General features: G+C 41.8%; 1 protein-coding gene across 1 annotated transcript; it reads left to right on the top strand.

Moving 5' to 3' along the window:
• The first annotated feature begins 3,922 nt into the window (after positions 1-3,922).
• dgcr2 (DiGeorge syndrome critical region gene 2) lies at positions 3,923-23,638 on the top strand. The gene is made up of 11 exons (XM_017693634.2): positions 3,923-4,242; positions 13,859-13,891; positions 13,995-14,117; positions 14,431-14,517; positions 14,932-15,142; positions 16,179-16,255; positions 18,175-18,357; positions 18,577-18,780; positions 19,802-19,954; positions 20,096-20,332; positions 21,153-23,638. Exons 1-11 carry the CDS (start codon positions 4,161-4,163, stop codon positions 21,395-21,397), a joined length of 1,635 nt encoding a protein of 544 aa, XP_017549123.1. The 5' UTR covers positions 3,923-4,160; the 3' UTR covers positions 21,398-23,638.
• Positions 23,639-25,008: the final 1,370 nt, after the last annotated feature.

A 25,008-nucleotide genomic window follows, 5' to 3' on the forward strand; every position in this document is an offset into this window, starting at 1 on the left:
GAACTAATGCTAAAGCTAATTACGGAGCTAATTGAACTTTTTTTTTTTTGCTTCTTCATTAAATATAGTGTTGGTAAATACAGTATAGTACAGTATAGTTTATCACAGACGAGGCTTTATTCGTAGTTCTAATTCATTATGTTACTCTCAGTCATCAGTTAAAGATGTCTGTTGAAGAAGTAAAAGAAGTTAGTTATGTTCTTTTGAGCTTTTGAGTTTGTTTCAGCCTTGCTCACTGCACGTTTCCAACGGCTGCTGGCTCGTCTGTGGAATAATTCTTTTATATAAAATGATGACATTTAGAATCAAATAGTTGTAATGTCTGTAAGGGAAACACAGCTTATTTCATTGGGCGTCTTGGATAATTAGTGCACCATTTGAACACAGAAGGCATTATTTCATTACCTCTTAAATGCACTTCATAGGGGGCATGGAGCCATTTGAGTTTCATTCTTGTGTTTCGCTGCATTTCTGACCGCTGTAGTGAGTTCAGTTCAGCGTCACAGCCTCTGCTGTCCGCTGGCAGTGCTGCGTTTCGCTGCTGAGCTTGAACGTAAACATTCGGTTTGAGATTCGAGAGTTTGTTGTCAGGTGCTCAGAGAAGCAATACTGTACAGTCAGATTCCTACTCTGAACTACATGTTACTATACAAACTATACTATGAATGTAAAAGAAAGCGCAAATATGCTGTATGTTATGGACTATACAGTGTGTGCAGTTGTAATTATGACAAATTCTAACAAACATAAAAGCATGTGTACAGTATGCAATGTGAGTGCAAATGAAAAATAAAAATGGATAGAGATAAATAGGTAAAGAGAGACTCAAGTTTTCCTAAAACTCCTCTGCTGAAAAACACCATAGAAAATGTTTCTCTTGGTCCTTAATGATTTTGTAATGTGGCTTTTTAAATGGGTTGATATCACAGTGTAAAGGATCATAATAACAGGAGACCAGTGGCTAGACATGCGTGAAATGTTTTGTGAATAGAATAAAATAATTAACAACACTCAAGAGTAAAATACAAGACAAGACTGCTTCTAAAAACATTAGTAAAGGAATGGGTGGCTTTCAGGAGCTCAGAGAATTCCAGCGTGGAACTGTGACGCCACCTATGCAACAAGTCCAGTTGTGAAATTTCCTCACTACTAAATATTCCACAGTCAGCTGTCAGTGGTATTACAAAAAAGTGGAAGAGATTGGGAATGACCGCAACTCAGCCATGTAAAATGACAGCAGGGTCAGAGGATGCTAAGGCGCAGTGCACAGAGGTCACCAACTTTCTCGCAGAGTCAATTGCTACAGCCCTCCAGACTTCATGTGGCCTTCAGATTAGCTCAAGAACAGTGGAGAGAGCTTCATGGAATGGGTTTCCATGGTCAAGCAGCTGCATCCAAGCCTTACATCACCAACCGCAATGCAAAGCATTGACTGCAGCGTAAAAGCGTAAAAGCGTAAAGCGCCGTCACTGGACAGCATCTGGCAATTTGATGGATGACTCTGGGTTTGACAGTTGCCAGGTGAACAGTACTTGACTGACTGCATTGTGCCAAGTGTAAAGTTTGGTGGAGGGGGATTATGGTGCGGGGTTGTTTTTCAGGAGTTGGGCTCGGACCCTTAGCTCTGGTGAAAGGAGCTCTTAATGCTTCAGCAGACCAAGAGATTTTGGACAATTTCATGCTGCCAACTTTGTGGGACCAGTGTGGGGTTGGCCCCTTCCTGTTCCAACATGGCTACGCACCAGGGCACAAAGCAAGGTCCATAAAGACGTGGATGAGCGAGTTTGGTGTGGAAGAACTTGACTGGCCTGCAAAGAGTCCTGAACTCAACCCGATAGAACAACTTTGAGATGAATTAGAGCAAAGACTGCAAGCCAAGCCTTCTTGTCCAACATCAGTTTCTGACCTCACAAATGCGCTTCTGGAAGAATGGTCAAAAATTCCCATAAACACACTCCTAAACATTGTGGAAAGCCTTCCCAGAAGAACTGAAGGTGTTATAGCTGCAAAGGGTTGGCCGACATTATATTAAACCCTATGGATTAAGAATGGGATCTCACTCAACTTCACATGCGTGTGAAGGCAGATGAGCGAATAATTTTGGCAATATAGTGTATTTTAGGAGGACTGTTGAAATGTATCTCTCTGTCCTTCTAAAAAAGGACCACTAAAAACAATTTAGATTAATACCTAATGGATTTGCTTTCTAATGAGAATTGCCGCAATGGTTTTCAATTGAGACCACTAGTTTCCTGTAGAACACATTTACATGCATTGAAAATCACTCACTGGCCCCCTGTTAAACCATTAGGATCCTTTACACAGTGACATCAACTCATTAAAGACAAAACACATTACAGAACCACCAGGAACCAACAGAAACATTTAATGGTTTATATGGGTTTTTTTTAGCAGGGGGGTCTTGTTGGGATACAAATCTTGTAAGCAAAAAATCCAAGATCTTTTCCAATCAGTATAGACAGATAGATTCAACTTTGTCATTTCCCAGTACAAGTCAATGAAATGCAATTAGCATCTACCAGAAGTGCAAATAGCAGCAACAGTGCAAGACAGCTAGTGCAAATGTGTAATAACAAGCATATGTCTATGAAATATATAACTATATGAACAGTATATACAACATTATAAATATATCTATGAATTATATATACACTGTATTGCTAGAAGTAATTGCTTGTCTGTCTTCACACCCATATGAGTTTTAGTGACATCCTATTCTTAATCCATCCATCCATCCATCCATCCATCCATTTTCTAAGCCACTTCTCCGTCAGGGTCGCAGGGGGTGCTGGAGCCTATCCCCCATTCTTAATCCATAGGGTTTAATATGATTTTGCCCACCCTTTGCAGCTATAATAGCTTCAACTCTTCTGGGAAGGCTTTCAACAAGGTTTAGGAGTGTGTTTATGGGAATGTTTTACCATTCTTACAGAAGCCCATTTGTGAGGTCAGACACTGATGTTGGATGAGAAGCCCTGGCTCGGAGTCTCCACTCTAATTCATCCCATTCATCCCAAAGGTGTTCTATCGGGATGACGTCAGGACTCTGTGCAGGCCAGTCAAGTTCTTCCACGCCAAACTCACTCATCCATGTCTTTATGACCCTTGCTTTATAATACCAATGACAGTTGATTGTGGAATATTTAGTAGCGAGGAAATTTCACCTTCTTGCACACGTGATATTCTATCACAGTACCACGCTGAAATTCACTGAGCTCCTGAGAGCGACCCATTTTTTCACAAATATTTGTAGAAGCAGTCTGCATGCAGTCTGCAAATTTGTTGATTTAGATGGGTGAATGAATACATGAATGAAAATATATATATATGGATTGTTTCATACTGTTGGACTATGTGAGAGAATTCTTGTGAGTTCATCGAGACCTCAATCCCACTTGAATACTTTTTTTTTTTACAGTTTTATGGACTTGCATCTGATTATGTTTAATCAGATAATCATAATAATGTATATTCCAGTATTCTATTGTACACCTTACAATAAACTAATGAGACATTTTAATTTACTAAATATGAAATGTATTTTACATATTAATTCACATGACAGGGTTTAAATACGACATTCCCTCCCGCGAGTGCAGCACTACAAGCTTAAAACGGACAACATGCGCACATTTTAAAATGACACAAACCTGCTGTTTGTTTACAGACTCGTGAACGCGTCACAGATTCGAATCATTTAAAGAATCGAATCACCAGAAAGAAAACTCGTCTGAATGGCAGCAGAGCAGCCGAGAGAGTCCCGCCCCTTCCTATTTTTCGATAGGCTGTTCTTCATATAGCTCTTCCTCTATTGTGTACTGATAGGTCAAGACCCCTGTAGTCCCGCCCTCGCTGGTTGCTGATTGGCTACGGGGCGGAGGGCACTAAGGCTGATGGAGGAGAACGCGGCCATCTTGTTGTGTTTTGGGCCGAGCTGAAGCGGCAGCAGAGAGAGACGGAGCGCAGGCTAATAAACGCAAACACCAACAAAGTACACACGGCAAGCAAACAAGTGCAGCAGACAGCAACAGCAAGACCGGGGCACAGCAGGTTGGACCCCGTGGTGTCCTGAGGAGCTCCAGGCGGAGGGCAGTCTCTCCGCGGCCCTTCTGTCCCCCGGAGCCCGGAATGTGCGCTCGATGTGGGGGAAGGCGCGCTGTACCGCTCCGCTGCTGCTCATCGCGCTGCTGAGCGCCATCATCATGGAGCCGCCGGGCACAGGTCAGTCTACCGCCCCACTCTTCCCCAGCGTACAGGACAGCCTACTCCCAGGGCACAGACAGGCAGTAGCGCCGCTGGCCGGTAACCGAGAGCAGGTACAGCCCGTTAGCAGCACGGCTAGACGACTTGCGGAGTGGAGTCTGTTATTAACACAGCAGGCCAGATCAGACCGCTCAACCTTAAATACACACTTAAAACCTAATTTAACCCTTAGTACACACTTAATATTCAACACATCTTACACACTTAGCACTCGGTACACATTCTCTGTTGGAGCCAGACAAGCAATACAAACTGTCACAACATCAGACTGTGCCGTTACACTTATCGTACTGTGTTGTAACATACCGTACCGTAGTGTAACATATCGCACTGTATCGTAGCTTAACATCGGGCTATATTGTAACATACCGTACTGTGTTGTAACATATTATACTGTATTGAATCACTTTATACTGTAATGTAACATATCGTAGTGTAATGTGTCATAAAGTTGCACTGTATTGTAACATATCGTACTGTACCATATCATAACAGTTTGCTATGTAGTGATATATCGTACTTTACAGCGTCATAACGTCGTATCACAGTGTATCATATTATCGTATTCCATCATAACATATAGTTGTTTTTTTATAACACATTTCACTGTATTACAACATAATAACATAATGTAATGTTTCTTAATACACTGTACAGTGTAATGTACTGCATAATGACTGCATAAAGGGTTAAAAACTGCATAAAGGTGTTAAAAACCCTAAACTTCAGCTGAAGTGAATGTAGGACTGTCACTTCGCCTGAGCTGGTGTTCTGATAAACACCGCAGATAAATCAGCCGGTTTTAGCGAGACTTTAACTGAGGCTTCGTCTTCAGATGAGCTGAAGAGCTGAACTACACCTGACGCAGAGTTTGTGTATAGCATGTTAGTTTATCACAGGACTGTGATTCCACTGTTTCTGAACGTGCCAACATCAGCTAGAGTAGTTAGTCTAGCTTGTGCTAAACCAACACAAAACCGGTCGTGCTGTCTCTCCTCAGTCACGAATGAAGCCACACTGTCCCTGTTAGTGCTCGTCTTCAGACAGATTACTATATTTTTACTGTTACAACAGAAAAGTGTCGTTTGACTGAGATTCAAGATTCAAGAGTTTTTTGTCATCTGTACAGTAGAACAGGCAGTTACACTGTACAATGAAATTTTTACTTTGCTGTCCTCCATTCACCAAATATAATCTTAAGAGAATAGGAAAAAATAGGAAATATAAGAATAACACTAAATACAATAGCAAAAATGAACAGTTTTATGTGCAAAGTTGAAAGAAAATGAAAGTTACATGTGCATATGTGCAAGTGTGTAGAGCAGCTGTTCATAAAGTGCGTGTTGCATGTAAGAGATGTGAACAGTAAACAGTAGTGTTCTGTGTAAGTAATAGATGTAAACAGTAGTGTTTTGTGTAAGTAATAGATGTAAACAATAGTGTTTTGTGTAAGTAATAGATGTAAACAGTAAACAGTAGTGTTCTGACAGCAGCAGTACAGTGTATGTAAGGTGCAGTTGTTGTTGAGTGCAAGGTTGTTGGTTTGTGTATTTACTCCGTCTTCTTGTGATGAAATGTAACGGTTTCACTTTGCAAATACTGACACTGAACTGTCACCCAAGGTCTCCAGTACAGAGCTGAGCAGTTTTGGGGAAAGTATTGTGATTTCTCTCATCAATATTGTGATTTAAATGTTTTCTATAAATTCATTCATTTCTGTAAAATGCATAAATTAAAAGAGGCTTGTTTTGGCTAAGAATAGCAGAATATTCACTTTTTGAACGCCGAAAGCGTCACACTGCCAGATTGTCGGTGTTTGTGATGTCACACATGCAGCACAGAAGTATTTGGTCATTTCTGATTGTTCACTGCCTCGGCGTCATTAGGTTAAATTTCCCCAAAAATATTGATAATGTATTCTGTAATGAAAATAGCGGCTATTGTGATTTCAAGAAGTGGCGGTTTCAGTGTGAAATGATTGATATTTCAACCGCTCTAGAGCAGCTGTACACATCCCTAATATAACACTTTGTGCACTATTGTACTATATCATACAGTATGGTATAATATTAAATGTATCATACTTTGTCATACAGTATCCTACAATATCATGATGTATTGTACAGTATTGTAGTGTATCATACTGTATTGTGTAGTGTCATAATGTCATACTGTATCAAAGCGTATCATATGGTATCATAATGTCACTACACATGCTATTGTAATGTATCATGCAGTATTATACAGTTTTTTAACATGTTTTACTATATCACACTATATTCCACTGTATCATGTAGTATTGAACAATACATGAATGCTGATGGTTTCCATGTGTCACAATTGCTGATCAGTTCAGGTGATTCATATGTCAGCAAACAAGCTGTCTGCAGCTTTGAAAGTGTATGTTTATAAACTGTAATATGTTTGTTATAACATACACAAAATTACTGTATTAAATCGAGGTTGTGATTATTATTATTATTATTATTAATAATAATAATAACAATAATAATAATTATTATTATTAGGAACAAAACTATAAGGTATAATGATTTTATTACTAATTATACTAATTATATAAAACTAACAGTAATTATTTATGGTAAGTGTGTGTGTGTGTGTGTGTTTGTGTGTGTGTGTGTGTATGTATATATATATATATATATATATATATATATATATATATATATATATATATATATATGTGTGTGTGTGTGTGTATATACACTGCTCAAAAAAATAAAGGGAACACTCAAATAACACATCCTAGATCTGAATGAATGAAATATTCTCATTGAATAAGTTGAATGTGCTGACAACAAAATCACACAAAAATCATCAATGGAAATCAAATTTATTAACCAATGGAGGCCTAAATTTGGAGTCACAAAATTAAAGTCTAAAAACACACTACAGGCTGATCCAACTTTGATGTAATGTCCTTAAAACAAGTCAAAATGAGGCTCAGTATTGTGTGTGGCCTCCACGTGCCTGTATGACCTCCCTACAATGCCTGGGCATGCTCCTGATGAGGTGGTGGATGGTCTCCTGAGGGATCTCCTCCCAGACCTGGACTAAAGCATCCGCCAACTCCTGGACAGTCTGTGGTGCAACGTGGCGTTGGTGGATGGAGCGAGACATGATGTCCCAGATGTGCTCAATCAGATTCAGGTCTGGGGAACGGGCGGGCCAGTCCATAGCTTCAATGCCTTCATCTTGCAGGAACTGCTGACACACTCCAGCCACATGAGGTCTAGCATTGTCCTGCATTAGGAGGAACCCAGGGCCAACTGCACCAGCATATGGTCTCACAAGGGGTCTGAGGATCTCATCTCGGTACCTAATGGCCGTCAGGCTACCTCTGGCGAGCACATGGAGGGCTGTGCGGCCCTCCAAAGAAATGCCACCCCACACCATTACTGACCCACTGCCAAACCGGTCATGCTGAAGGATGTTGCAGGCAGCAGATCGCTCTCCATGGCGTCTCCAGACTCTGTCACGTCTGTCACATGTGCTCAGTGTCACAGTGCTTTCATCTGTGAAGAGCACAGGGCGCCAGTGGCGAATTTGCCAATCCTGGTGTTTTCTGGCAAATGCCAAGTGTCCTGCACGGTGTTGAGCTGTGAGCACAACCCCCATCTGTGGACGTCGGGCCCTCATACCATCCTCATTTGTGCAGACACATGCACATTTGTGGCCTGCTGGAGGTCATTTTGCAGGGCTCTGGCAGTGCTCCTCCTGTTCCTTCTCGCACAAAGGCAGAAGTAGCGGTCCTGCTGCTGGGTTGTTGCCCTCCTACGGCCTCCTCCACGTCTCCTGGTAGCGCCTCCAGCCTCTGGACACTACGCTGACAGACACAGCAAACCTTCTTGCCACAGCTCACATTGATGTGCCATCCTGGATGAGCTGCACTACCTGAGCCACTTGTGTGGGTTGTAGAGTCCGTCTCATGCTACCATGAGTGTGAAAGCACCACCAACATTCAAAAGTGTCCAAAACATCAGCCAGAAAGCAGAAAGGTACTGAGAAGTGGTCTGTGGTCCCCACCTGCAGAACCGCTCCTTTATTGAGTGTGTCTTGCTAATTGCCAGTAATTTCCACCTGTTGTCTGTTCCATCTGCACAACAGCTGTGAAATTGATTGTCAATCACTGTTGCTTCCTAAGTGGACAGTTTGATTTCACAGAAGTTTGATTTACTTGGAGTTATATTGTGTTGTTTAAGTGTTCCCTTTATTTTTTTTAAGCAGTGTATATACATATATAAGCAATCACACACACACACACACACACGCGTGCAATAATATAAGTCAGTGCCATTCTTTCAAGCTTGTTCTATTTTATTAGTGAAAGTGGATATTTTTGCAGTTTTGTGTGCAGTTTTGTTAAAATATGCTGAAAATGTTCTGAAACTACTGGTACACAAACTAAAATCATTTCAGTCATTCCTTTTTTATAGTGAAAACCACAAATAAGCAGCTGTTCAATATCAAGTATGTCGTAACATTGAAGTTGGCACCATGTGACCATGAAGGGGTCAAATATTTAAATATGTTTTTAATGTCAATTCATTTCAAACTGAAATTGTCCTACCTGCAGTTTTAATATGAAGCTGAAGTCGTCTTCCTCTTTGCCAGATTCTTGTTCAGATTTCTATGTGAAATGGTGCAGCAGTTACATTCTGGCTCCTCAGGTGTTGTAATTACTGCCACACCTTTTAAGGAATGGGCAGATTCATACAAGAAACTGGTGAATACGAGACTTCATAGTTTTAATGCTGGTAGTATTTTTGATTGAGGGGATTTAAATTATCAGAACATTCTGCAGTTTTGTGTATGGAGCTACTTACAGATATGTGCTCTGGTGGGTTACAGAGTTGTCTAATGCAGAATAAACCCGCTCTCTGTGCTGGATCTGGGGGATCTGATGGCAACTGGACAGAAGCGTTTTTCAAAGTGTGGTCACAGTTTTCATGATAATTAAAACACTGAGTTAAAGAGCTGAGTTTTCAAATGAACTCTGAGGTGAACAGAGCTCAACAGTTTAGAAGCAGAATAACAGAAAGAGTCCCTCCACTTTGTCTGTATTTTACAGAAGGTGTTTCCAGGTCATTATGTTATTGTGTGTGTATATTTACGTTGTGGTTGGTGTGTTGGGTTCAACCAGAATAGCAAGGTCTAACAGAACTGTCTGATTCTGGTGTTTAAGATTCGCTGCTGAGAGAGTTAACACTGCATTTACTCCAGTTCAGTATTAATAAACAGTATGAACGATTGTGTACAGTTAGTGAATGTATATGTAATGTATAGCCCTGCGATGGACTGGCGCCCTGTCCAGGGTGTATCCTGCCTACCGCCCATGACCGCTGGGTTAGGCTCCAGCAACCACCCCCGCCCCCCGACTCTGTGGGGGAATCGGCTTAGAAAATGTGTGTGTGTGTGTGTGTGTGTGTGATTATACTCTCACTCCTTACAGAGCATTTGACTTGCTCACTGAAACCACATAACTAGACAGCCTATCGGACTGAAGTAGGTAAGGCTTATGACACTAACACTCAAATGATCTGATCTGGGAGATGAGTTTAGGTTTACTGAACTAGATGTTGTTTTGTCAGAGGTGCCTGGACTTTTGTACGTGTGTGTGTGTGTGTGGTCAGTGTAACAGGTGTTGGTGAGTGAGGAGGTTAGAGGGTTAGTGGTGTTAGTGTCTGCTTCAGTTACTGAGCTCTAAGGCTGATGGCTCTAATCCACATACTGTCCCCCCACCACACACACACACACACACACACACACACACTCCACCCAGCCCCCCAGAGTGGACAGAACAGCGGCTCTGATTTACACCGCAAACACAAACTGAGCTGAAGACCAGCTGAAGGACATGTGCTGCTAATCAGTCCAGCAGGGCTGAATGATATTTAAAGACATATTCATGCTAAATGATACTTATCATAACTTTCTGACACAGACACAGTGCAGTATTAATCCACATATAAAACTGATTAAACCCTGACTGCATTGACTTTTATTCAACATTGACATTCGACACTAAATAAACTGCACAGAATTCTCTGTGATGAAGCATATAATCACTTAGTGTTCTTTACCTGCTGACGAGAACTGTAATATACTCAGAAATATAGCTGGGCAATATGACGTATTTATCCTTATTGTAATAAATAAGAGTATTTTTTGTGTATGTTGTGGATATCTGCTACATCACGCTACACTGTGTGATGCAGCGTGTCTGGTGTGCAGTGGTCTTTAGTTTCTTTCCTACTCAGTGTTTTTCTCCTCCTTATTTCATACAGTACCCTCTTAAAAATTATGGTTCTTCAAGGGTTCTTTAATAAAGAAAACCATGAACACTCAAAGAACCCTGTGCATGACTAAATGGTTCTCTGCATGGTGGAGTAGTTCTTCAGATTGAAGGAGAATGTGTTGTATATGGTTCTGTATAGAACCTTATCGAAAAAGTAAAGAAGTACCAAAAAGAGTTATGCTATTGTAACAAGCTTTATATCAAAATAATAGCAGAACCTTTTTTGGTGCTCTATAGAACCATCTATAGCACAATCTCCAACAATCTGAAGGACCATGATGTTCAGTGTTCTTTGTTCTATACAGAAACATTGTCTTTATTAAAGAACCCTTGAAGATACTGAAATTGTTACTGTGGCCCAAAGACGATCATACGTTCTGAGCTGTGGGTCCAATGCACCATTGCTCCTCTAACACACGCATGTCTACAGTCACACAGAGTGATGTGTAGTGAAGCAGAGTAACTTGATCTTTACCACAGTGACACACACTCACTATGCTAGCATACATGCTAAAAATGTTAGCTAACAAATAAATAAACTACTCAGCGCTGAGCTGTAGTCCCTATCTTTTATTTATGTTTAGTTGCATCAAAACAGCATACTAGTTCACACTGTTTATTTTTTGGGGATTGTGTAGTAACTGTTGAGTCTGTTGGCATCACAAAGCTTTTGGTGAATACATTTTTTGTGGAATTTGACGAGTTCAACTTTGCTGATTCACATCAACCAATATCGGTGCTTTGGCTGTGTTGACCAAATTCCATTCCACCGTAAATGGTGCTGCAGTTTCATTCTGGTGCCTCAGGCTGCTGCTACACCACCACCATAAATGACCATTTAACAGGTCAATAAACATCAGGTTTAAAGTAACTGAGTATCAGTTATAACATAATTCGATTTTATTAACTAAATGATATATCGGTCAGGCCGAACTGCAGGCTCTGACTAAACTTGATGTTCTTTGAGTGGTCAGATTGCCATGTGGTCAGTCAGACAGGTGGAGAGGTCATCATGGTCATGCACAAAACCACACACAGCCTGCTGCTGTTTACTTACCTCTCCTGTTTCTGGAGGAGCCACTCTGCTCACGTTCTGCTCTGACCCTGACAGTTCAGACCTGCTGTTATCAGTCAGCTGGACTGTTTGTAGAGAACAGAATCTGTTTACATACAGAGATTTTTGCCAATCTGACTGAATTTATTCTGTTTACAGCTGAAGACTGAGGTGTTTATGCTCACTCTTCTCTGATGGAAATCTGTTTACATGCACACTAAAAGTAATTGATCCAAAATTAGGCACATGCATGGAGAACTTTGTTCACACAGCAGGTAAAAGTGGCCCAAATCTGATCTTTTTCTTTATGTAGCACAGAGATGTTTCTGTGTAAACAGCAAAAATCTGAACTTTCAATTCCGGGACACATTCATATTTGCATTCATGTGGTAATGAAATCCGTTACATATCTGATATGCAGCAGTGTGACTGTTGCTGAGACCTCATAAACATTTAGACTGATGTTTCTGTCCAAAAAAATCAGAAAAGACTTTCAACCGCTCCAAGTTTGAAGAGATTTAAAAAAAATGGCTGAGCATGGCCATAGGAGAACGAGGCTGCAAAGTCAAAGTCTAAAAACAAAGTCGAAAGAATGCGAGCACACAAACCAAAGAGGTAACCATACCCTTTTAATGGCAGGCTTGAACACTTCCTGGGTCATGAGCCCAGCTGTCAGTCAACAAAGCTTCATGATTGCTCCTGTGATGCTGGCGAAGATGAAAGGGAAACCTTTGGGAGCCACTGGCGTTCGTTCATAGTCGTGATTGTTTACCTCTGGATGAGCTGCCACTCGTATGAACATGAAGCATTGTTCTTTTGCACATACGGTTCAGTTTAGGAGGTGATCTGTTCTGACTGATGTTGCATACTGGATACATTTGAAAGATGCTGTGAACAGCCAAACAAAAATATTGATTCAGTGAGCAAATCAGATTTGAGCCACTTTTACCTGCTATGAGAACGCAGCTTTAGTGTAGCCCAGGGGCATCAAAATGCAGCGCTTTTACCGCCCTGTTGTGGCTTCACAGCAGAATTAGATTTTTCGTTTATATTATATTTTTTGTCTATACTAGCACACCAGCATGTACTATGACATATTTACAGTGAAGATGGTAAAACAGAAATAAAATGTTGTGGCTCCCAAGGTGGTTAGATTTTTTGTTGAAAGGACAAAATGGCTCTTCTTGACATTTGAGTTGGGACCACTGGTGTAGATGTTACCCTGACGTGTAGCATCAAATCCAGTCAGAGTTTGACAAGTAGCAGAAAGCAGTGCTTGTGTTTTTAATTACTTTCAAATGATGTCAAACTCAGGAAAACATACTTCACATGTAATTATTAAAGAAAGGCGATAGGAAGATGTTGTGATCTGAGACACACAAGCTGGACGCCTGTCCCACTGCCATCTTTTAAAAGTTTCTGCCCCTGTGATGTTGAACGCTATAAACTTTCACTGTGATGTGAGGCACATGCGCAGAACAGACTTAAACTTCCAGACTGGGAATGTAATCAGATACGGGCTTTTGCATGGATATTATTCTTCTATTTAACTGATTATTTAAGGATTACCCACCTTGTTCAGTTGGATAGAAATTGTGTTCAGATTGGCTTCAGTTGGACTAGTTTATTCCACCCGAAGTGTAAACATGAATGCATTTTATTCCATTTGAGCTATTTGTCGGATTATTGATGGATTATCAGGCTACATGTATCAGGCTACAAAGTAGCAAATGAGTTATACAGCGTCAGAGAGTCTGTCAGAGCTCCAAACATTTTGAGACGCGGAACTGAAGTTGGATTTCTTATAGGAAAAATGAGCCCAATGTCAAAACAACAGAGAACTTCCCTATGAGTGTTTAATGCTGGCAGCGCAGCGTTGATACAGCCAAGACCCAGTTTTCCATTCCAACTTAAATGTTGCAGCAGTTACGTTCTGCTGCCTTTGTCTGCTGCTGCACCATACAGATTTTTTTTAGCCTGGTGCCAAAATGACATTGCTGCAGCATTTAAGGTGGAACTGAAAATTGGATAAGAAGCTGTCAAATGGGAAGTCGGTAAAGGCAAAGATGTGATGAGTTGGGCATGCAGTTAGCATCATGCTAATTGGTGGGGTGAAAGCTTGTTAGCAGCATTAGCTCTGACTGACTGTAACTGTGTCATGTTGCTTTAATCCTGTATGACTGTGCTGATCTCTCACGCAGGTGGGCGGGTAGCTGTGGCACGGCTGCTCTCAGGTAAGAGACTCGTCACTGCTGCTGATTTTACAGTAAAGTTACAGTAAAGATTTTAGCCCTTTTATTTCCAACCTGTACATATATGTTGTTATGTGCACACTAGAGCAGCGCTGCAATCCCGGGCAGTTCGCCTGTCGCAGTGGGAAGATGCAGTGCATTCCCCTGGCCTGGCAGTGTGACGGCTGGACTGCCTGCGAGGATAAAAGTGACGAATTGGATTGTCCACGTATGTATAATTCAACTATTTGATTACACATGTTCTTAAAGTTTCAGCGTTTTTTACATTAGGGATGTAATTATGCACATTTTCAATTTTCTGTGTTCAGATGTTGATTCTGTTAAGTCTCTTTCACACAGATAGGCAAAAAGTGTGTATCATTAGAATACAGTGTTTGATTGACAGGAGTGCCTGGTCGGCAGTGAAAATTCAAACCAAGCGAAACAGGATTGCAAATGCAAATACAAACACATTTTGTATTTCAATTTAAAATATGCCTTACACAAATTTACACAAATCATTTCTAACTGTATCTTCTCAGCTATGAAGGAGGCACGGTATCGTTATGGAAACAGCTTTGAGCAGGTGGAAGATGTGATGGGTGTGGCTCAGCCAGTACGCTTCAACAGTGAGTCCTACAGGGGGCGTTGCTCTACTGTAGCTTAAAGCACACTTCTGCACATTTTAATACACAATAGCTGTTTATTTACTGGGTTTACATTTTATATTTAAAGTCAAATTAGTAAAACTGGTGCACTGAATTTAGCAGAAGGCTGTCATTTGACTAGGTGCACCTAAAGTTCTGCACGTGACTGTCACTTAAACTAATCACTGTTTCACTGTCTAATAGGGTTAAATTAAAAAGTGAACAAAGGAAACAACTTTGTTATTCAAGCTTTTTAGTTTTTTGTCTGACCGATTAAATGCGGTAAAGCTTAGTGTTTACCTCTTATCAGTAATGTTGGATACTGCTGGAATATAGGTGGTCGTGGTGGTGGTGTTGCTTACTTGTCCTAAACTCTGACGCTGTTGTATCCTGTAGAGAAGTGTCCAAGCGGTTGGCATCACTACGAGAAAACGGCGAGCTGTTATAAAGTATATCTGCGGAATGAGAACTACTGGCAGGCAGTGGAAACGTGTCAGAGAGTGAACGGCTCGCTTGCCACCTTCGTCACCAATGAGGAGCTGCAGTTCATCCTCAAGATCGAGATGGACTTTGACGAGAAAGTGTGTGAACGCAAAGACCAGTGCAAGTAAGTGTACTTCACACGAGGCATATGATATAAACAGAGGAAGAACTGTGAGCTATACTAAGATGGAACAGCCAACAACCAGCAGTGCTGTGTTTAACAAAATTCAATCCCACTTTAGTCTTAATTTTCCGTTCCACCCTAAATGGTGTAGTCGCCAGAATGTAACTGTGCGTCATTCTTTCTGTCTTTTTTTGGATTCTTACCCAATTTTCTCCCCAATTAAGTCGTTTCCAATTCCAGCTAGTTAGGACTCCCCCAATCACACAATATTACCAACACTAGGAGGGTGAAGCCTAACGCACCCAGAGAGAGCGAGGCCAGTTGTGCTGTCTTGGACTCCCGGCTACGGATGGCTGTAGCATCACCAGGGATTGAACTTGTGATCTCCTGATGATAGGGCCCCAACATTTTAAGGTGGACCACAAAATTGGAATAAGAAGCTGGTAAACAGGAAGCCAAATTCACTGAAGCACTAAAGGCAGGTGTATGATGCAGTCAGCATTATGCTAATTAGTGAACTATAGGTTTCCTGTAGGTTAGCTACATTAGCCTCATAGCTGCAGGGCAAAACCTGAAGGAGCACCAAACATGTCATCTGATTGACTAAATTTACGGGAAATTAAACTTCTGCATAACTGTTGCTTTAACTCATTTGCACTAAAATCCGATTAAACAGGACTACCAGTGCTCTCCTTCTAATAAAACATGCAGCCAGTCTGTGTTTTTTAAAGGGAAACTCCACCAACTTTACAAAATTCTCCTGTATTTAAGTGTATGAGGCGTAAACCGAATGATTTAGAGTGGTTTGGTGTGAAATGGTTCAGATTTCTTTACAGTGGTGGTGATAGGAACCAGGGGTTGCCATAACTACAAAACACAAATAATGCTGAGATTTTCACAGATTGTTTAGAAAACTATATCGTAACATATCTCAGTAACGATAAATATTCCCCCCTTCTCAGATTTGAACTGAGGTGTATTTTATTATGTAAATTGCTGTGAGTGGTGATGTTCTCTCTGTATTTTGTCTGTGCAGTTTTTGGGTGGGGTATCAGTACGTCATCACTAACCAGAGTCGCTCCCTGGAGGGCCGCTGGGAGGTGGCCTACAAAGGTCAGTGCTGAGGTTTTAACATCTCCTGCGTTACTGAGATATGAGCGTTTGAATTCAGTTAGTTTCAGTTAGAGGTGCATTATTATTTATTATTTTCATTTTATTTTTAAATTTTAATTTAGATTCTATTTTGAGAACAGTAATAGTTTCAGCTCATTTTTTTCTAAATATTTATAGCTTTATTTTTTATTTTCTGAACAGTAGCAGTTTTAGTTTAGTTTTTAATTTTCTGAACATTAATTGTTTTAGTTTAGTATTTTCTGAGCAATACAAAACTTTAATTTACACTATATTGCCAAAAGTATTCGCTCATCTGCCTTCACACGCTTATGAAATTGAGTGAGATTCCATTTTTATTCCATAGGATTTAATATGATGTTGAACCACCTATTTTAGCTATAATAGCTTCAACTCTTCTGGGAAGGCTTTCCACAAGGTTTAGGGGTGTGTTTATGGGAATTCTTCCAGAAGCGCATTTGTGAGATCAGACACTGATGTTGGACGAGAAGGCCTGGCTCCCAGTCTCCGCTCTAATTTATCTCAAAGGTGTTCTGTCGGGTTGAGGTCAGGACTCTGTGCAGACCAGTCAAGTTCTTCCACACCAAACTCACTCATCAATGTCTTTATGGACCTTGCTTTGTGCACTGGTGTGCAGTAATGTTGGAACAGGAAGGGGCTATGCCCAAACTGTTCCCACATGGGAGCATGAAATTGTCCAAACTCTCTTGGTCTGCTGAAGCATTAAGAGTTCCTTTCACTGGGGCTGAACCCAACTCCTGCAGAAAGTTGGCGACCTCTGCGCACTATGTGCCTCAGCAACCACTGACCCCACTCTGTCATTTTATGTGGCCTACCATTTCGTGGCTGAGTTGCTGTCATTCCCAATCACTTCCACTATGTTATAATACCACTGACAGTTGACTGTGGAATATTTAGTAGTGAGGAAATTTCATGACTGGACTTGCTGCACAGGTGGCATCCTATCATGGTACCACGCTATAATTTACTGAGCTCCTGAGAGAAACCTATTCTTTCACAAATGTTTATAGAAGCAGTCTGCATGCCTAGTTGCTTGCTTTTATACACCTGTGGCCATGCAAGTGATTGGAACAGCTGAATTCAATTATTTGGATGGGTGAGTGAATTCTTTTGTAAATATAGTGTATATTCAGGTTTAGTGTTCAGTATTCTGATGAATGCTGTGATAGCAGGTATTTGATATTTGAGTTTAATAAAATGAACACAGCAGTGACTCTGTGACTGAGCTCAGCTTGGCTCCAGCTGCCCTTAAATACTAAACACACTCTCATTCTATTATAAACTCGTTCCCTGCAAAAAAAAATGTATTCTATTTTGTATTAGTTTTCAATTAGTCAATTGTGAAATGTCATATGAATTTTATTACAGTTAACATGCACATTTTTATTGTAAATTTTCATGTTAGTGACCGTTTTAGTGAACAATAGTAACTCTGGTATGATGTGGTATGTAAAAACTGCTTAAATTAGAAGTGTACTGCTTGCTCCACATTATATAAAGTCCCATATTTGGAACATTGTGATATTTCAGGTGAGAAAATAGTGTCAACCTGGAGAAGCCTGGATATCTGTTTTTATTGTTTTGTTATGTGTAAGCCACTTTGGTGGACTGCTTGGATTTCAAAATCCATTGCCCTCTCTGTCCACAAGAGGGTGCTGAGATGTTGATTTGTGGTGAGGCCTAGGCTTCAGTGCGCCATGTCAGTGTTAGGAGGAAGATTCTGAACAGAGAGTGAAAATTGATTGATCACGTGAACGAAGTATAAACGTCATTACATAAATGTGCCAAAAATGGTATCATTGTGTAAATATCCTAATATCGTAGCGTGATGTATTGTGACAAAAGGATGAAGATAATGATGAAGTCAATGTGTCTTCCAGGTTCTTTGCAGGTGTTCCTGCCCCCAGAGGGTTTGACCAGTTTTTCGGAGGTCAGCCCGACACAGGAGAGCGTGTTCTGCGCTCAGCTTCAGCGCTTCCAAAACAAAAACATTAACGAGCACGGTCTGCACAGCTGGCACGCTGAGAACTGTTATAAGAAGTTCCCCTTTCTCTGCAAGAGGAGTACGCTCTCACACACACACACACACACACACGCACACAAACACACACACACACACACACACCTGACACACTCTTTAAAGCAGGGGTGCACAGACTTTGTTCTGTGCCGAGAGCAAAAATGACAGTTATATATAAGCAATGAATGTAGGCAGGCCGGTCAGTATTGAATGCCTCACTCGCTCTCTCTCTCTCCCTCTCCCTGTGTGTGTGTGTGTGTAGGGCAGACATGCGTGGATATAAAAGATAACGTGGTCAGTGAGGGTTACTACTTCACTCCTAAAGGAGATGATCCGTGTCTGAGCTGCACCTGCCATGATGGAGAGCCCGAGATGTGTGTGGCTGCACTGTGTGACCGACCGCAGGGGTGCACACACTTCCGCAAAGACCCCAAAGAGTGCTGCAAATTCACCTGTCTAGATCCAGGTAACAGTCACACCTCTAAACAGACCCAGTAACCTCCCCACAGAGACTCCGCAACCCCTGTACAGACCCAGTAACCTCTATACACAGACCCAGTAACCTCTATACACAGACCCAGTAACCTCTATACACAGACCCAATAACTTCCTCACAGAGACCCAGTAACCTCCACGCTGACCTAGTGCCATCCACAGAGACCCAATAACCTTCACACAGACCAAGTAACCTCCACGCAGAGACCCAGGGTAGCCTCAATGCAAAGACTCGGTAACCTCCACACAGAGACCCAGGGACCTCCACACAGAGACCCAGGGACCTCCACACACAGACCCAGGGACCTCCACACACAGACCCAGGGACCTCCACACACAGACCCAGGGACCTCCATGCAGAGACCCAGTACCCACCTCACAGAGACCCAGGGACCTCCACACAGAGACCCAGGGACCTCCACACAGACCCAGGGACCTCCACGCAGAGACCCAGTAGCCTCTGGGCAAAGACTCCGTAACCTCCACACAGAGACCATGTCACCTTCACACAGAGACCCAGTAACCTCTACACACAGATCCAGGAACCTCCATGCAGAGACCCTGTAACTTCCACATAGACCTAGTAACCTCCACACACAAACCCTGTAATATATTCTGCAGGTCTAACTGAACAGTTAATCATAATTTACACTCTGGATCTTTCTCTGAGAAAGCCACACATATTTTGCACATTTTGCTCAAATGCATATCAGGTACACTTCTGTCTCTGGTTCATTCTGTATTTATTGAGTGTTTATTGTTTTCTGTACTCACTGTAGGTACGTCATCTGTTAACCCAATAGTCCATATGCACTCGTCATTTTTGTAATGTTTGTGCACCAGAGAGGCAGAGTGACTGTATCTTCCTGTACTGTATATGTATAACCACAGTTCAGTTTAGTGTAATTGTAAGTAGACAGTAGATGGCGCTCTTGGCATGCCCTGTTGATAGTGAGCTCTGTTTTAACAATAGTGACGGTGCTGTGTTTCAGACGGCAGCAGCCTGTTCGACTCCATGGCCAGTGGGATGCGTCTGATCGTCAGCTGCATCTCGTCCTTCCTCATCCTCTCCCTGCTGCTCTTCATGGTGCACCGTCTGCGGCAGCGTCGGCGAGAGAGGATTGAGACGCTGATCGGAGGAAACCGTGAGTTCAGATAAAACAGTTAGAGACATAACGAGTGAACAAATCACATATATTGTGGCAAACGTAAAAAGAGATTAAAATAAAATAGAGTAAAAAAGAAAAAGAAGTAAAGAATATGTTTTGTTTTTTTTTCTGCTGCAGTGCATCATTTTAACCTGGGCCGGCGCGTGGCCGGGTTCGATTATGGTCCGGATGCATTTGGGACGGGCCTGACGCCGCTGCACCTCTCTGATGATGGAGAGGGCGGGGCTTTCCACTTCCAGGAGCCGCCACCCCCTTATGCTGCGTACAAATACCCCGACATCCAGCACCCAGACGACCCACCCCCTCCGTATGAGGCCTCAATCAACCCTGACAGCATCCTATACGTGGACCTCGGTGCGCTTGATGGGGTAGAATAGAGGGGAAGTGGGCAGGGCATTTGGTGTATCTTATAAATGAATGCTTCTCCCACAGAGGCACTGTTACTGCAGCTCACACTAACATTTTATCACCCTGCTAGACGATCTGACACCAGGTCTGTCCTGACAATGGCATTTCTCACACAGACAATGTAAATATCATTGTAACTCACTCTAAATGAAGGTCTTGTGATACAAACTGAAGAAACCTGAAGAGTGGAGCAGCTGTTGATAAGACATTGATCAGCTATTGATCAGACAACATAAAGTATCTCAGTAATCATTAATAGAAATGTGCCGAAACATTTCAGTTAAAAGAGGAGAAAGACAAACAACTGAGAGATTAAACAGTCTCCCTCCGTCTCTCTGTGTCTCTCTTTCTCTCTCTTTGTCTGTCTCTCTCTTGCTCTTTCCCTATCTCACAGTTTCTCTTTTCTGTCTCTCTCTTTGTCCATTTCTTTCTCTCTCTCTTGCAAATAAAATTAGATCAAATCAAATATGCTTTATTGTTATGACAGTATATAGGAGCTATGTTGCCAAAGCCGTACAGTGCGTGTTAAATTTAATTATCATTAAAATGTAAACAAAGATAAAAAGAAGTTCATCAGGATAAATTATTTAAAAAAGCTATAAAGTTTGAGGTATAAACATGGTAATACATATAACCATAAAATGAATATGGACATGCAATAAATCTCTCTCTCTCTCTCTCTCTCTCTCTCTCTCTCTCTCTCTCTCTCTCTCTCTCTCTCTCTCTCTCTCTCTCTCTCTCTCTCTCTCTCTCTCTCTCTCTCAAGGCCGGACCGGGCTGAATCTATCTGCCACTCAGATGGGAGGAGAAGGGGGCAGCCTCTGCAGAGCTCTCCAGGTGCCACCACCAGTACCTCCTCCACGACCAGACCACGTCCTGGAGGAGAGGGCGGAGTCTATTGACAGCAATACCCTGCTGGTGGCTCCAGACTCACCCACAGAGACACATGACATCACCCACAGCTCTGCCTGTGATTCCTCCTGCCCCACCTCCCTCAGCACTGTGGTGTGAGGAGCAGGAAGGGGCGGGGCTTCTGGGGCGGAGCTTTTTAACAGTTCAAGAACAGTATGAACGGACTGAGCGTGCTCACAAAGGAAACACTACAGACTCGAACACTAGAGCATGATGGGATTGGGGGGGGGGGCAGGGATTTTGAGCACAGGGGCTTTTCAGAGGTTTGGCCTCCAGCTTGCTATGTAAATACAGTCAGGTCTCCTTAGTTTACCATTTTTTATTGTTTTCGTCTGAGCATGTGGCACTGGCGCCCCCTGCTGGATCCTGAACAAATTACATTCTGAAGCTTGTTTCTACACCTGGAATATTTTTTTGCAGCTCTGACCAGACTGACCCAGACTGACCCAGACTGACCTGCCCATTCAAACCCCGCTAAAGCTAACATTGACCCAGCTAAGGCTAACACTGACCCTGCCTTCTGCTGCATCTCCTGACCTTCACACTGTCTCCATCCGTTCTCCTGGTCCTCCTACTGACCCTCCACCTGGGACAACCTGTTTCTGGAAAAGAGCCTCAACATCTGCATGCTACATCTCTTTCTACATTACATCCACCTCAGGTGAAGAGCACAGTGGAATTGTGAGCGCTCTGGAGCTTTATGACTTTGGATTTTTGGCTGTGGAGGTCTGGAGAGTTCTAGAGCTTTGAAGCTTCAGCTCCAGAGTTATATAACTTTGGATCATTGCTTCTGGAGCTTTGGAAATTTGACAGGGAGGTACATAAAAGTTTAACTGAATTGATTGACACAAATTTTTAACTTCAGAATCTGCACTGATTCACACAGGAGACTCCAACGCTGCAGCATTCAGAGCAGCTTTCAAGCAGTTTTGAAGATCTGGAGCTTTTTGAAGCAGTCTGAATGAGCTATGTGGAGTCATGCTGTAATGCTGATCAGGACCTGAATGGCTGAATCTGAAGCCCCTCTCATCTCCCCTGACGTTGTGCGGTAGGAGTTAGGAAGCGCTCTGTATGTCCAGCTGCACAAACGCTGCTGAAGCCCAAACCGCTGTTTGTCTGCGCTGTTCAGATTCAGGAGCCTAGCCTATATTCTGGGCTCTGTTTTGTGCACTTGGGAGCAGAGAGCCATTTGGGATGGAGCCGCAGAGTCTGGTCTGGTGTGTGATGAATGAGTTTTAATGTTGATTTGTGTGTTTTAGAAAAACGTTGTTGTAGTTGTTTTGATGTTTGTTACAGACGGTTCAGCATTTTTTTGTTACTTGTAGGTAAGTGTACATATATTTACCCACGATTATGATGGATTTTCAGAATTTCTCAAGTTTTGGGCAGGAGGGTAACTTGCCCCTCACTTCCCTTTCCCATTTTTAGAAATGATTATAATACTTATAAAGGACTATTTGCGGTAATGAACTGTGTGCTCAGTGAAGACTCTGATATGTGATTATTGTTAAAGAGTTTTCAACAGAAATGAGTCTTTTTCTCTTAAACGTCCCTTTGTGATTCAAAGTTAGATTTTTGTTTCTCCGGTTTAAAAGTTCCTGTATGAGATGGATTTTTGTTTCTCCGGTTTAAAAGTTCCTGTATGAGATGGATTTTTATTTCTTTAGTTTAAAAGTCTCTGTATGAGATGGATTTTTTTTTTTCAGTTTAAAAGTCCCTGGTTTTGTGGAATTATGGATGCTGATTGATTTGTAAGAAAGCAGAAAATCACAAATTGGACTTTGACAATCATTTCAGGGGTGTTTGGCTTTCTGAACCACGGGCTGGACTGGCACCAGCACTGAAACGATGGACATTTTCCCTCCAGCTGCCCTGTTTACTGTCCATCACTCTTGACACTACTGTTCTGCGCTACATCCTCCGACCGTTCAGCTCAGACAATCTTCAGCGGACAGTGTTTTTCCTCTGTGGTGGTGATGAAGTGGACAGCGCTGATGGTCTGTACAAAACTGAGAGTCACTAAAGCAGTTTTAAACTTTGTTTTCATAGCTGCTGTGCATGTTTTCGCTCTTTTGGCATGTAGAGTTTTATTCTGTCCGGTTCCCCCACCGCTCAGCCGCAGAAACATTTGAAGTAGATCATTTGTAGTGATGCAACAAAAGAAATGTTTAATATAGAAATGCTGCAATTGATGAGTTTAATGTCCATTTTATTTGTTTTTAATGTAATTTTTTTGGTTTTTGTTTGGTTTTGTTTTTGTCAGGGGTTTCACGTTTTACTCTGATATAGATGTACATCTAATCAAAAGCCAAATAAACTCCAGTGAAGGACGGTGAAGGCCATGCTGAGTGATGTTTCTTTTTAGCAGAATATTCTTATTTTCTCTTCTAAACAATGAGGCTAAACTGATCTCAGCATTAACTGAATATTTACACTCTACTGATTTAGAAATTTCTTGGATGATGTCATTCATGACATTTTTACCATCTGAAACTTTGAGTTAATTTTCTTCTGGGTCATTTTTGTTTAGTTATTTAGTAGTTAACATCAGCTTTATTTGCTAGCTGTGTCCTTTTGCGAGTTTTGCAGCTAAACAGTCCACACCTGATCTGTTTTATTCATTCCTTATTGTAAATAATTAGAATGAAAGTAAGGGATGTCGACAGGCAACGTTCACTCAGAATAAAGAAGCGGGTCTGTTCTGACCACAACGTTGTGTAGCTTTAGCATGTAGCTAACTATCCACAATTCTCAGGCTCACTGCAGCAGCTTGTTAGCACATCAAAGAAATTAAAGCAGAGAAAATGAACGCAATAATACCCCGAAGAGACAGTGACTGTGAGATCTGAAGACTCGCTCTGTAGCTGTTGGGCAGGTCATTATTTAGCAGCAGATTCAGTTCGAACTGCAGTTGAAACAGGATGTTGATGCTCACCAGCTAACTAGCTTATGTAATAGACTGTCAGTGAGCGAGGGAGGGACTTAGTTTATTAGCATGCAGGGCCTTGAAGGAAACACTGAAGGGAGGGGCTTTAGCTTATTTGGGGTGGGGCTTTGGGGAGAACACTGAAGTGGGTTGTATTTGTTTGGGAGCAGAGTTTTGTTTTCTGAGTGTTTTTAAATGTCAATGCTCTTACTTTTTCTTGGGTATATTAGTAAATACAGTAATTCATTCTATTTTAGTCATTACTGATTAGTCCCTAATTCTCTTTTTTGTGCTTAATTTCACTCTTGTGTTTATTTTGTTCCTCTCAGCGGAGCTTTATCATTTTATTTTAAACTGAGAGGCTCTAAAAGGAACTGAACGTACTTCAGTTGCTGTGAACGGTGCTGCTGTATCATTTAAGGTGGAAGGAAAATCCAAACATGAATCCAGTTTCAGCCTCGTTGCTTCTCCTGATTCCTTTACTCCAGCATGGTGAAGTGTTAAAGGTCCAGCAGGGGGAATATCAGAGAGACCGGACTGCAATCATCTGGTCCTGAATGGTCACTCTGTGTCCACTACATCTCAGAGTGTTTCAGTTTCCGGATGCAGATTAAACCCGGCCAGGTTAGATTACGCTCCAACAGTCGGAGCTTAAGGGGCCGCCGGAAACTCATCTGAGTGCCGGGAAATCCATCCACCTGAACTCTGCATGAGTCAGAGGGAAACCCCCAGCAAGACACAAAGAAACACTTTAAACAAACCCAGAGAAACCAGAGAGCCCACA

This window comes from Pygocentrus nattereri, chromosome 18 (genome assembly GCF_015220715.1).
Source record: "Pygocentrus nattereri isolate fPygNat1 chromosome 18, fPygNat1.pri, whole genome shotgun sequence".
NCBI classification, from domain to species: Eukaryota; Metazoa; Chordata; class Actinopteri; order Characiformes; family Serrasalmidae; genus Pygocentrus; species Pygocentrus nattereri.

Bases quoted from the DNA above. Each gene is read 5' to 3' on its own strand.
- dgcr2 (XM_017693634.2), top strand. From the start codon at position 4,161: ATGTGGGGGAAGGCGCGCTGTACCGCTCCGCTGCTGCTCATCGCGCTG. The intron at 16,256-18,174 runs GTCAGTGCTGAG...TGTGTCTTCCAG, and splicing joins CTGGGAGGTGGCCTACAAAG to GTTCTTTGCAGGTGTTCCTG. The intron at 18,781-19,801 runs GTAACAGTCACA...GCTGTGTTTCAG, and splicing joins ATTCACCTGTCTAGATCCAG to ACGGCAGCAGCCTGTTCGAC.